General features: G+C 44.5%; 2 protein-coding genes across 3 annotated transcripts in view; both read left to right on the top strand.

Annotated features, from left to right (window-relative positions):
- LOC119270726 (probable protein arginine N-methyltransferase 6.2) overlaps positions 1-2,284 on the top strand; it is a 16,747-nt gene extending 14,463 nt beyond the window's left edge. For both annotated transcript variants that reach the window (XM_037552786.1, XM_037552777.1), the window contains 3 exons: positions 1,177-1,370; positions 1,490-1,608; positions 1,707-2,284. In XM_037552786.1, the coding sequence (XP_037408683.1) occupies positions 1,177-1,370; positions 1,490-1,608; positions 1,707-1,749 (356 nt within the window). In that variant the 3' untranslated portion in view covers positions 1,750-2,284. The remainder of the gene's footprint in view (positions 1-1,176; positions 1,371-1,489; positions 1,609-1,706) is intronic.
- A 2,189-nt stretch (positions 2,285-4,473) lies between these two features.
- Positions 4,474-5,473, top strand: LOC119285880. Its single transcript, XM_037565228.1, has one exon. It carries the CDS (start codon positions 4,474-4,476, stop codon positions 5,137-5,139), a length of 666 nt encoding a protein of 221 aa, XP_037421125.1. The 3' UTR covers positions 5,140-5,473.
- Positions 5,474-13,523: the final 8,050 nt, after the last annotated feature.

The raw sequence follows: 13,523 nt of genomic DNA on the forward strand, positions 1-13,523 counted from the left end.
GTAATGGAAACTACGGATCAGCATACCAACATAGCATAATCTATATAGATCAGGGATAAACGGGTTATAGGTTTTGTACAATTGGACCCAAAAGAGAAAGTTTATCACCGAGCATCACTAGATACATAGATAAACGATAGCTAGATAAACGGAGAGGGGAGCCGAACATCACCATTTCCTCGCCTGCCCCTTCCCCTTGCGGTCACAGGAGTGGAGGTAGTACTCTTGCTTCTCCTTCGCGAGCCGTGTCGCTTTCGTCGCGGCCTCTTGCTTCTCCTTCGCGAGGCGCTCAGACTCTTTGATGCTGAGCCGGAATGCCTTTGTGTTCTTGCGGTGGAGGCGCCCCGCATCTGTCTCCGCCGCGCTTAGCGACCGGCGGAGGATCTCGCGCGGGAGCTGCTTCTACGTATCGATCGACGCGGAAATCGCGTAGGTGCGGGAGGAACTGACCTTCTCTGCCCTCGGCGCGGCATGCGGTGTGCGCCTTCAATTTGGGTATCCTCGTACGCGGGCACGAGCACCCGACGCCGGCTAGGAGGAGCTGGGGCCGGAGGGGTAGGGGAGGGGTGCGCCCGGAGACGGATGTGCAGCGGCGTGAAGCACGACTGGCCGACGTGGTTGACTGCATTGGGTCGCCAGACCACCGGGGACGACATGGAGCTCAAGCTCCTGTCCCGGTCCATCCGTGCCGTCGGAGGGCAATGCAGACTGTGAGCTCCTCGTCGTTCAGGGCCTCGCTGCCGGAGCCGTCCTCTTTCAATAGCCCGTACCAATTGATGGGATCGGACTCGTTGCCGGAATTGCTGCCGTAGTTTGGCATGGTGGAGGGGAGGGGAGTGGAGGAGACGGGCAGTGGAAACGAAGCGGAGCGCTCGAGAAGAGTGGATTTTAACTAGGGTTTGGTTCGGGGTGGGGTATTTGTGGGAAACGGTGGGCCAGTGTGGCCCGTATCTGACGTGGCAGACGCGTCCGGGCCTCCCCATATCTGCCCCACATATGGGCTGGGTTTGGGGGTGCCGGGTGGCCCAGACGTATAGGGCCGGTTTGAGGGGTCAGGTTGGGTCGCAAAAAAGTGACCGGTCACTGACCGAGCCGTCCAGACGGGCATATAGGAGCAATATGAGGGATCCGGCTGTAAATGCTCTAACCTTGCTCTCTTCTGTGTTATTTTTTCAGCTCCATTGCATGGATTTGCATTTTGGTTCGATGTCGAGTTTAATGGACCAGTTTGCCAGAAATTCAAGAAGCAAGCAAGCCAACCCTTGGATGTCAATATGCAAAATTCCAACCCAAGCAATAAAAAGAAAAAGGCAGATGTCTCAATTGTTCTGTCAACTGCCCCAGAGGACGCCCCTACTCACTGGCAGCAGGTGATTGCTTTAATAAGTGCCATATTGGTTTCCTTTTCACTTAGGTATATGGTTATTTTGAGATTCCTAGAAATTGCATTGCTAACATCCACAAGAATGCTGTTCTTTTTGTAATGCAGACTCTCCTTTACTTATTTGAACCTATCGAGTTAAAGAAAGACCAAATCATGGAAGGTTCTGTTACCATATCTCAGAGCCAGCAACATGCCCGGTTCCTTAACATTTGCCTGAAATATTTGTGAGTCTGATTGCTCTGGTTTGGTGTTATCCAGTTTACTCATTTTCTACTATCACTTTCAAGTTTGATATAACTTTGCATCCCTCTTGTCTGTGCAGTACTGGAGACCAATGGTATGTTAAAGAATCCGTGATGCGATAGCATGGAAAACTTCCATAGAACAATATTTTACTGACAGGTGCAAATCTATCAATTCCTGTGCATCATGAACCTTATCGGCCATTGCAATTTTGGAGCATTCTGACTGAAGCGGGGCATCATGATGGCAAATTGATCAACATATGCTGCCATTTAGTTTTCATTTGGAGAGCTGGAATTTTGGACGCGGAGCAATTCATCCTGAACTCCCAACAAAAATCCATTACTCCAAATCAGGCCTTAGATTTGAATTGTTCCTAGTCGAGTTTGGGTAGATCAGTAGAATGAATGAAGCATTGAAAAATTCAATAATTACATGCTGGCGAAGTATTATAGGTTTTCCCTGATGTTAACAGTACAGTTCTCTTGGCCCATCTGATTAGTCGCCTTTTCTTACACTAGATAGCCATGCAGATTGTTTCTGTTGTTTGTAACAACTGTATTTTCCAACATGACATTCATGCGGCCCTTGAGTGGTTGTAATAACAGACTAAGATTTTCCATGCGGCTGTGAAATCATCATCTGGCAGTGTCAACATATTATCACAGCTGTGTATGTTTGGTTCGATGTTGCAAAAAGAAGAGTGGTAGTATCAAGATTCTTTTTAGGAGTATCATTCATCGGCATTGTGTGTGACCAGGAGATTTTGTAGGAGTTGCTGTTCCAGTCATGAAAGCGCAGTCGATCAAAGGGCAATTCTGTAATATTCTGCTGAACCATGCTGGGCCATGGCTTCTTGCAGTTCCATCATTATTGAGATGCACGCCAGTTTGATTTGTACCATGAAGAAGAAAGCTGGATTAAGTTAGCATAACAACACTAGTGAACACTAATAAGGCTATAAACTACTAGGACCATATATTCACTCCAACAGAAGATGTTGCACACGGGAGTAGGAGACTGTCACATACGGCGAAGTTATATTGGGGTCGTTCGCAGGGAGGCGACGGCGTGTGGTGGTGATCAGTTAATTTTCCTGTTCCTCTGGATTAACGGGAGGAATCGATCGGGCGATCGTGGGAGCCGAACCCAAAGCTGAGAATATTAGCCTAGTCAGAAATTACTAAGCTATCCCCGAGCTGAACTTTTAGGCGAACCATATCAATGGTTGGATTGACTTAATACCAGGGTACTATGTACCGTAAATAATCTCTAGATTTGGCCATAAAACGATTCGAAGCATTATAACCGATATCCAAAAAAGTCGCCACATATGGGATGACGATATGTGCCGGCCGACTGGGTCGTGAGCCGTTTGATCCATTGCGACATAGCAGTCTGATCCAGCTGATGAAGTTTGCAACATGGGTTATATTGCGCTTGAAGGTTTGCAACATGAATCATGTTGTGCTGAGATTTGCACAATGAATACTTCACAACATGAGCCATACTACGCTCCCAAGCTTTCTAACATGGCTGACGTTGCGGTCGTCGTTGATGTACCTTAGTGCTGTGCATGTTCGATTTTCCTTGAAGCACATCCGATATTGTCCTTGTAGCTGTTGTCGTCACAACCTCGTCGGTGTTTCCAACACATCAACCCCGCGTTGTCAAGATGTCGTAGGACGTGTCCATGCCCCACAACGTCGGGGACCATCCCTTTGCAGCAATGACCACCAGCCGCGTGAGAGATGTCTCCATCTCATCTGCTTTGAAAGGCGCATGGAGGCCACTGTTTGTTGGGCAGGGTCCTTGTGGAAGGGGAATCCATGGTGTCACAGAAAGAAGCCTCACCGATGAGAGGTAGCCTAAAGGAAGGAGAGAGAGAGAGAGAGAGAGAGAGAGAACACGAGGAGATGGGTTTGCTTTGGCTCGAGAAAAACTTATGGCCGTTGTGAAGATAATGATAAGAGAGACAAGCAGTGCGTGTGGTCCACGGGGGCATGTGGCGGCGGACCGAGTCATGAAAATCGGTCAGGTAGGTTCAAGCTTTTCTCCTATTTATAACCTATGACATGTTGTTTTAAGACAATACAATCAAAGTCGCTCACATACACGAGCATACAATCACCCCTATGGACACACACGCATAACCTATCTTTATGAGCATCTTTGATAGACTGAGCCGGCATAAAGATTGATGACGTCGTCACAGACGTCTTCGTTGTCGACGGGAACATTTTCTCCCATTGAATGACATCACCAAAAAACCTAAAATAAATTCAGAAAAATGCGAGCAGCAATGTCAAGTTTAAGAATTAAACTCTGATGGGCTGGGGATACCACTATTTTTCTAACCATTCAACTATAGATTGGTTCATATAAAGTCTGACATGTTGATGATTTATACATGTGGAAAGTGGAAGCAGAATAAACATCAAATCATAAAAGAAAATCTGAGAAAAAAAAATAAACAACTTAAAATGAAACTAGCCGGCGGGTTTGGGACTTGGTTTTCTGAATGCTTCCGGTGTGCCAGGCTGGCGAGGTGGGCCCCGCGGCGTAACCGATTATTTACCTCGCGCTCCGCCGAAGTGAAAGGGTGGGGAAAATGACGAGCGGCTAAAAATCTCAAAATCGCTGTCAGTGACACAGTAATACGGCCGATTCCGCTTGGCTTCTCTCCCAAGACACGGTAACAAAGCACATTTCACCTCGCCGCCGGCCCGTCCCGTCCCTATAAATTCCCCTCTCTCCCCTCCTTCCCCGTCTTATTCTACATCCACATTCCACACCATCACGCTCGCGAAGCAGAGGGAGAGAGACCGGCGCGGCGAGCGGCGGCAATGGCGGACGCGAACCGGTGGCGGGGGGCAGCGCACGTGGTGTCGCAAGCCTTCGCGCAAGCTGTCGGTGTTCCCGAAGAAGTCCTCAGGTCGATCAACCTCGCCATCGCCAAGCTCGAGGCGCGAGCCGGGTTGCTGCGCGCGATCCGCGACGGCGCCACCCTCGAGGAGGCGACCGCAGGCTACGTCGAGCCGGGTCCCGACGGGGTCCTCCCCGCCGCGCTCCTCGAGGACGCCCGGCGCGGCATCAAGCGCCGCCGCTCGCTCCACAGCTTGGCCCGCGGCCTGCCCCTCTGCGCCCGTGCACTGGGCCGGGCACCCGACGCGGAGACGATCCAGAGATGGGAGATCTGCAACGTCGCCGTGCTCACCTACGCCCGCCGCGCGCAGATGGGGCTCCGCAACGCCGCGTCCTTCTACATGGCGGCCGGGGACGCCATCGTCTTGGCCTCGGTGCTTCCGTTCGGAGCCCCGCTCCGCGTCGCCTGGATGGGGGCGGCCGAGCGGCTCACGAGGCTTGCCGCCAGGGAGGCCACCATGGCGCGCGACAACATGTTCATGATGGGGCTAGCCGTTGGTCAGCAGGCCTGGCTCGCCATGGCCATGATGGGGCTTGCGCCAGGCGCGCTCGGCGGAGGAGTCAACAACCAAGTCCATCACCAGTAAGCCTCTGTTGCCATTCCTTCCTGCATTCCTGCGCCCCGGAGAGAGATTTTTCGCAAGCGCTTCTGTACGGTCTCGGTGTGTGGGGCTCGAAACTCTTGATGAGTTGGTGGGTCAGATAAACACGTCCCCGCTTCTTCTAGTACTATACGTATGTACATTGGTTGTTAATAGTTGTATAGATTAGGTGATTTGTGCTCTAGAATGTCTGGCGTTCACCTGATGCAATCCGGTCTGTCCGCCGTCAGATTCTCTGGCTGACCAATGCAATGCGAACGTGAACATGTGTACTTTGAAACTGTTGCTGCTCGGTTTCTTGTTGAATCTCGAATGTGGGTGATCATCTGCTGTGGTGCACGTTTTGTTGGCCAAAGAAATGTAAATGCGCTTTGATCGTCTACACGTGTTCATATCCAAAATTTCAGTTGATTCAGCATGATAATTTGACGGCCATTTTAATCATATTATACCTGATGTTTGGCTGCAGGCAGTTCCCTGTCTAAGTGTCAAGATATGCAAATTCTGGCCATTAGACCTCCATGATAATTTTAGCCAACGTTTTTATTATTCTCTTCTGTTGGGATAGATCCCTTCCGTTTGACTGGTTGTACAAAGCCTCACACAGTCTTCGCTCATGACTTTGGCTTACTGGGAAGTTCTCTGCTGATACCCAACGTTTTTATTAACCTCCTCTGGCTGTGGAGATTGCCACCAGGCCCTTTTTTTTTTTTTTTTGCGAAAGCACCAGGCCCTTTTGGTACTATGTGTCTTTTCGTAGCTCGAATAAACATCATATGCACGTGACGACTTTGGCTTACTGGGAAGTTACCTTTGTCTTGATTTTAATTCAGGAGGGATACTTCATTCTGACCAAACATGTTGATTCCATCACCTTAGCTGAGTCGGTGTTTTTGTCAAATATAGGAGTTCCCTTAACTTAGCAATTGTACAGCATATCATTTGTGCAGGATTATAAATGACATCGTCGAGCAGTGGTGTTATCTGTCCTAGTCGAACCCGAGCGCTTGAGTATGCAGGAGAAACATTTTCTTCTGTTCACAAGGTGTACTCTTTCATTAAAGTCCCTCTTAGTTAGAAGGAAGTCTGTAAAAGCCCCGTAACAAGTCTGCGCGTTAATTTAGGATTATTGTTATTCAATTGAGCGGAAAATCTGCCGACTATTTTGACAAGGAAGTTAAGCAGGAACGAAGGCTGACATTTGTCATTCCACAATTGGACAAAGATTCGACCAAGACCCGAATCAAAATTAGCCGACCGATGATTAGATACTCCCAAAACTGTATCTCTAAATACTCCTTATCCAGACAACCAAATAAGAATGTTCAGCGATTTGGTGTCCAGGCTTGTCTGCACCTGGACAGAAAAAAAATCACAAAAAATACTAAAAACATTCAAAAAATTCTAAAATTTTCCCATGGTAGAAAATTTATCGTGTGAGGTTCGCTCCAAATTCTAGCTCATTTGGACATCTGAGTAGCTGTCAGCAAAAAAAAATCGGGACAAAATAATATATGAACAGTAAACTTTTACAGACCCTGAATTTGTCTTTTTTTCCGAGAGTTGCTCATTTGTCCAAATGATGTGAAAATTGGAGTGGGTCTCACACATCAAATTGCCTACCATGGATTTTTTTTAGAATTTTTGGACTTTTTCTAGTATTTGTTTTGATTTTTTATTCAACACGGGTGCAGATAAGCCCGGGCTCAGAGAAAAAATTCTTGAGTGTTCTATCCCTTTTTAGGGGATATGATACTCTATCTACAAACCAAGGACGCCGATCCCCAACGAACCTTCGCTGGGGGTCATGGCATTCCCCTGGCGGTTTTGTGTATGTAAGGGTGAGGCTAGATTGGCATTTAAAAAAAAATGCTATGGCAGTTTGTTTAAATTATGGGGATTTTTATGCATAAAAATGCCACCATCGGACTAAGGTCTAACGGATCTTGGGATGCTTGTCAGGATCTGACTTTTGGCGAACATTCACCAGATAGCATTTCCCTAAAGGAAAACATTTCTAATCACCCGACAGCTTACATGCAAGCATTCGCTGCCTCTTCCGTGTGACGCGTGTCCTGCATGGACTCAAGCATTTTCTCTTGCAACCGAGCCCTTATTGCAATCTCCAACCGCAACAACTCGTTTGTTGTAGGATTTGGATCCGGATCCCTAATATTATCTCCAGCAGCCTCCCATGTTGCTCCCAAGTTCCTTGTCGAGTCGCGCGCCTCCCTGCGCTGCTTCCATCTCCGCCGCCGACAACTTGCCAGCAGCAAGCATGCCGATGTGGACCACATGCAGGTCACGTTCTACCTCTCAATTTTTATACCATCGTCCATCCATGTTGTAAAGTCCTTCCGCAACATCATCTGTGTGGCAGAGTAGTGAATACGGGAAAAAAATCTACAATACAATCTCTGTCAAATATTTGTACAGCATGATCGAGCTTTGTTTCAATGGGTTCTACAACACTAACTTTGTTACAATAACGAGGACGGGGCTGGGCCGCTGAATGGACCAGATCTAACGGTTGCTGAGGCCGCACGACATTATCTATGTTGGCAAAAAGTGAAGACGAAAAAATAATCTGTAACACAATCTCCATTGAATATCTATGCAACACTGATTTTGTTGCAATAATGAGGAGGAGGCTAGGCCGCTGAATGAACTAGATCTAACGGTTGTTGATGCTGCGCAACATTATATATGTTGCAAAAAAGTGAAGACAAAAAAAATCTACAACAAAATCTCCATTGAATATTTCTGCAACACGAGGTCTCACTAGTAGAAAAAGGATCAAATGTGAAGCACATTAGTGCCGGTTTGTAACAGAACCGACACTAATGTGATCAATAGTACTGGTTCGTGGCGGCGATTAATAGTACCAGTTCATGCCGAACCTTTAGTACCGGTTCATGCCACGAACCGGTACTAAAGAGGCTGTGGCAGCCTGCGGTCAGGCTATGGCCCCATCATCACCATTTAGTGCCGGTTCGTACCACGAACCGGTACTAATGAGGTTATGCAAGCTGTTTTTAGTCCTACCTCGCTCCCCTAACAAGGCTTTTACCACCTTAAATATGTTACTTCTCAAACTATCACAAGCACTTGATCTTCATTAAACTATATGTGTAGAATTTGTGGCCGCAATATGAGTCTTCACCGGTTTACAAATCGTTGAGGACTCATATTGACAATTCAGATTGTACACAAAAAGATCATTGATGATCAAATTATTTTTGATGTATAAGATCATATTGACAATTCAGACTGTAAAGAAATATAAGATCATGATCTAAATGCTCTTATATTTTTTGTGTTCAGTATGCACCATTCAAAGCGACGTCATCAACTTTCAACCATTTCTGCCTTCATTTGCTATTTTTCATGCATTTAATGATTTGTTTTGAGAGCTAAATGACCTTGAAATTGAAAAACACTACAAATGAACTCTGAAAAAGTTGAAACTTGGCATGGTATCATCATTTCACCCACATAGCATGTGAAAAAAAGTAGAGAGGGTTACGGCAAAAAACTGGATGCACTTCGTTTACAAACTGAACAATCTTTTTTGAAGTATTCGGGTTTCTGACAAAATTAAACTCATCTGTTACAAAGGCATTTCATTTTTTTAAACTTATTACAACTCCAGACTTTTTATGCATTCAGTATACACCATTCAAAGCGACGCCATCAACTTTCAACAATTTCTGCCTTCATTTGCTATTTTTCATGCATTTAATGATTTGTTTTGAGCTAAATGACCCTGAAATTGAAAAACACTACAAAATGAGATACATTAGTATCGGTTTGAATTTGAGCTGGCACTAATGTGTCCATTAGTTCCGGTTCCAACTGCTAGGCGGGAGGAGCTCTTTAGTACCGGTTCATGGCGAACCTTTAGCACCGGTTCGTGCCACGAACTGGTACTAATGAGGTTGTGTCAAGTCAGGCTGGGGCCCCACGAGCACCTTTAGTACCCGTTCATGGCATGAACCAGTACTACAATTTCTTAGTAAGGTGTTTTTAGTCCCACCTCGCGAAGAGAGAGGCACTAGGAGCGGTTTATAAGCCCTGAGTGCAGAGACGATAAAGAAGAGGCTCAATGCTCACGTTGCTTAGCTTCAAGCCTTGAGAAATATGGTAGACTGCATGGAGCTATGTGCAGTGCCGTCTACATTATTCCGAAAGGTTTGAAGCTAATTAACAAGCATTGCACCTCTTTTTTATTTTTAATAATTTACTACAACTCCGGACTTCTTCTGTTACGGCAAAAACTGGATGCACTTTGTGTACAAACCGAACAATCTCTTTCAAAGTATCAGGGCCGATTTCAGACGAAAACTCATCTGTTACACCGGCATTTTATTTTTTTAAACTTATTATAACTCCAGACTTTGAACCATCAAGTTTCAACCATCAACTTGGCATGGTATATAAAAATAAATGAATAGAAGAAAAGAAAAAAAGCAGAAAAGAAAAAAAGTATAGTAGAAAAGAAAAAAAAACTATAAAAAAACTACTTATAAATAAATACAAGAAAAAAAATATAGTAGAAAAGAAAAAAACTACTCAGAAATAAATACAAAAAAATAAAGCAGAAAAGAAAAAAACTATATAAAAAAATTTGGGGCGCTGTCCTGTGGGCCTGCTAGACCACGGGCGTGCAATTTCAGGCCCACAAGGCCCAGCAGACTCACAGGATAGCGCGCCGTAGTTAGGCCCAGAAGCCTGCTTTATAGAGGAGTTCGAAAGGGCAACTGCGTTGGGTTTATAAATCAGTGCGGCTGCCCTTCGCCCGGCGAGATGAGACTAAACTTTGTGGTGGCAGCGCACCATCTTTAGTACCGGTTGGTGGCTCCAACCGGTACTAAAGGGTGACCTTTAGTACCGGTTGGAGCCGCCAACCGGTACTAATGGCCTGCTCTTCCCGCCTCTTGGCCTGGCCAAAGTTGGCCTTTAGTACCGGTTGGTGGCTCCAACCGGTACTAAAGGCCTCTCCTATATATACAACACTTACGAAAAATTTCAGTTAGTTCCTCTGTTCGTCTTCGTCGCCGCCCCGTCCCCGTCGCCGTCGTCGCGCCCCGGCCGTCCCCGGCATCGCGCGCGCCCTGGCCGTCCCCGGCGTCGCGCGCGCCCTGGCCGTCCCCGTCCCCGTCGTCGCGCGCGCCCGGCCGTCCCCGTCCCCGTCGTCGCGCGCAGCGCCCCGGCCGTCCCCGCCCCCGTTGCGCCGTCCCCGCCGCCGCCCCCGTTGTGCCACTGCCCGTACGCCGCCGCCCCCGTCGCGCCGTCCTCGTCGTCGCCGTCTCGCGCCGTCGCCCGTACGCCGCCGCCCCCGCTCGTACGTACACACACACATACACACACACACAATTTTTTTACTTATTTTCTGTTCTCTGTTTTTTAGATTAATGCATGTCAAATTGTTAATTAGATGAATTATCTAGATAAAAATGTTAGATTAATGTGAAATGTTAGATATGAATTAGATAGAAAAGTTAAATATTAATGTCAATCGTTAGATGAATTAGCTATAGATATTAATTAGGTATATGAGATTTGAACTAGTTGAATTAATATAACTAGTTTGTTTTTAGTAAATGCTTAGTTGAATTAATTAGTTGAATTAATAGAACTTGTTGAATTAATAGAACTAGTTGAATTAGTTGAAATAATAGAACTAGTAATGTTTCACATATATATAGAACTTAACTAGCTAGATGTTAATGTTAATGATTTTTTCTGTTATTTGTTAATGATTTTTTTTCTATTTTTTAATTATATATATATATTTAGTTTATATAAATGTTAGATTAATGTCAAATGAATTAGATAAAAATATATGTTAGATATTAATGCCAAATGTTAGATGAATATTAGAATTAGCTAGATATTAATTAATGTTAGATAGTAAGTGTTCAATGTTTCACCTATATGAACATAGGAAATGTCGTCTGACGATGAAAAAGATTTCATTATGTGCGAGCACTGTGAAGACCAACGCGGCCTGCGCGACAGAAATTTCCTTGTTGATAATAGGCGCGTCAGCATCAAGCTGGATGAGACATTCGAAGTGGATACAGTAAGTCACAACGGCAAGTATTTTTTCGTAATAAAGCATGACTTATGCTTCATTTGCTTGAACTTATAATTTTAAATTTTCACTATTCTACTAGCGCATCCCCGGACATGCTCGAATTTTTTTCTTGGATAAGATAGGTTTCAGTGCGATGAATGATATGGAGGTAAAGAGAGTTTACTTGAAGACCGAGCATGTGTATACTTTAAAGTCAAATTATACAATGCGGACACATACACCCATTTTAAATGCAAAACTTGGCAAGCACTATGCAAGGCTTATGCATTTGAGCCTGATATGGTTATCACCTTCGATATTCGTTCGGAAGATGATATTGAAGGTAATAGAGACATCTGGATCGATGTGCAGACGCCTCCAGTTCTACCATTATGTGAGTTTTTCTCAACCATGTTTATGTCTTTGATATTGTTTATTCAAAAATAGTTGACAACTAATTTCTATTGTCAGCTTATTTCGGTTCAAGCAAACATGTCCGACGCTTGGTAGACAGGACCTACTAATGTCCCGGGGCTGAACTAAACTGCGAGGAGGTAAGTCATTATGTTTCATGGCTTGAGGATCTTCATACTGTCAAGAAAATTTTTCTTTCTGCACTTAAAAATGTAGTACTCAAAACATGCGACCAATAGTGATCGTATTGAACTACGGTCACATCTATAATGGAAAGATGGTAAGATTTTTACTATTTATCCTTAGTGCATCTTTTGCATACATTATTTTTGAAGCTAACTTTCATTGCTAAGTATATTAATTATTATACGATGTTCTTCAACAGGGACTCCCGATGACAGTTGTGCCTTAGTGGATCGAGACAAAAGGTCGCATGTCAATGGTTAGCTTACAACCAAGATATTCTACATTCCACATGAGTGCATTCAGGATTTCTGAAAGCGATGAATGCTAATAGTGAAAGATTAGAGCAAAATTGTTAACGATCCCAGAGAAGTATTAGGGGGCAGCAAGGAGAAGCGCATCCCACGATTAGGAGACAAATTCATCTGCATGCTCCAGTATGATGAATCATGAGAGCTATACATGTTCTATGCTATTTTACATGAGAGGGAGCAGCAGAAATGATTTAGCTAGTTCATGCTCTTAGTACTTGTCCTCATGTCCGTATTCTCGTCCTGAACTTAATTAATCTCAAAGAGTGATTTGCTTGTGAACGCTTATAATATCATGACCATGTTGAACTCGATGATATCTTTGCTTCTGTTACAAGTGAATGTTTCTTCTTTAAGCTAGTGTTGGTGGTGATTAGATAGCGGTAATGACTATGATGATTAAATAGTGGTAATGACGACTACGATGATTTTTAGCTAGCTAGTATATACTGTTGTTGGTGATGATATGATGCAAGAGTTTATATATTAATATGTGATAATGGTGATGAGTTATTATATATATTATTTATGAAAGAAACCGCAAATTAGTTTGAACTGGATGGATCCTAGTTAAGTGATCAAGTATATATATATATATGCCATATTCATATTACTTGATCACTTAGGTGATCAAGTAATATATATGGATATATGGCATATACTTGATCACTCAGCTAGCTAATCCACATATGCATCTAGTCGAAACTAATCTGCGGTATTTTCACCTAATGATTTAACAACTCATTATAACGTAAAACAATCCTAAATTAAATTGATAACACATATTTAAAGAAAAAAAATAAAAAATAAAATCAAAACCCACAAACATTTAGTACGGTTGGTGTTACCAACCGATACTAATGATCTACCACACCCGTGGCCTGGCTCGTGCCACGTGGTGGCACTTTAGCGCCGGTTCGTGCCGAACCGGTACTAAGAGGGGGGGCTTTAGTGCCCACCCTTTAGTGCCGGTTATGGAGCCGGCACTAAAGGCCTTTACGAACCGGGACTAAAGCCCGGTTCTGCACCAATGTCTATTTTAGTGGGTTCTGCAACACTAACTTTATTGCAATAATAAGGACGGACTCATCTAATTACCAATTGAAACAGCTCACCTCAAACGTCCTGCAGAGCTTCTGTAATCACTAGCAAAAAGGCCCGAGCGTTGCAACGGTAGAAAAATAAATCTAGTCATATCTTTAGCTGGGTCAGTTGGACAAATTATGCGTGACCGGTTGGCAGATTATGACTCGATAATTTTATTTTTCTCCGACCTGACCCACAGTGCACCGCCAGATGGGCTTCCTGTGTTGGGCCAAAACGGGTGGCGAGTAACGAAACCAAATAGCTTACGTGAAATTAATTAAAACGGGACCAAACGA

The sequence above is a fragment of the Triticum dicoccoides genome, chromosome 1A (genome assembly GCF_002162155.2).
Source record: "Triticum dicoccoides isolate Atlit2015 ecotype Zavitan chromosome 1A, WEW_v2.0, whole genome shotgun sequence".
In the NCBI taxonomy this organism is placed as follows: Eukaryota; Viridiplantae; Streptophyta; class Magnoliopsida; order Poales; family Poaceae; genus Triticum; species Triticum dicoccoides.

Bases quoted from the DNA above. Each gene is read 5' to 3' on its own strand.
- LOC119285880 (XM_037565228.1), top strand. From the start codon at position 4,474: ATGGCGGACGCGAACCGGTGGCGGGGGGCAGCGCACGTGGTGTCGCAA.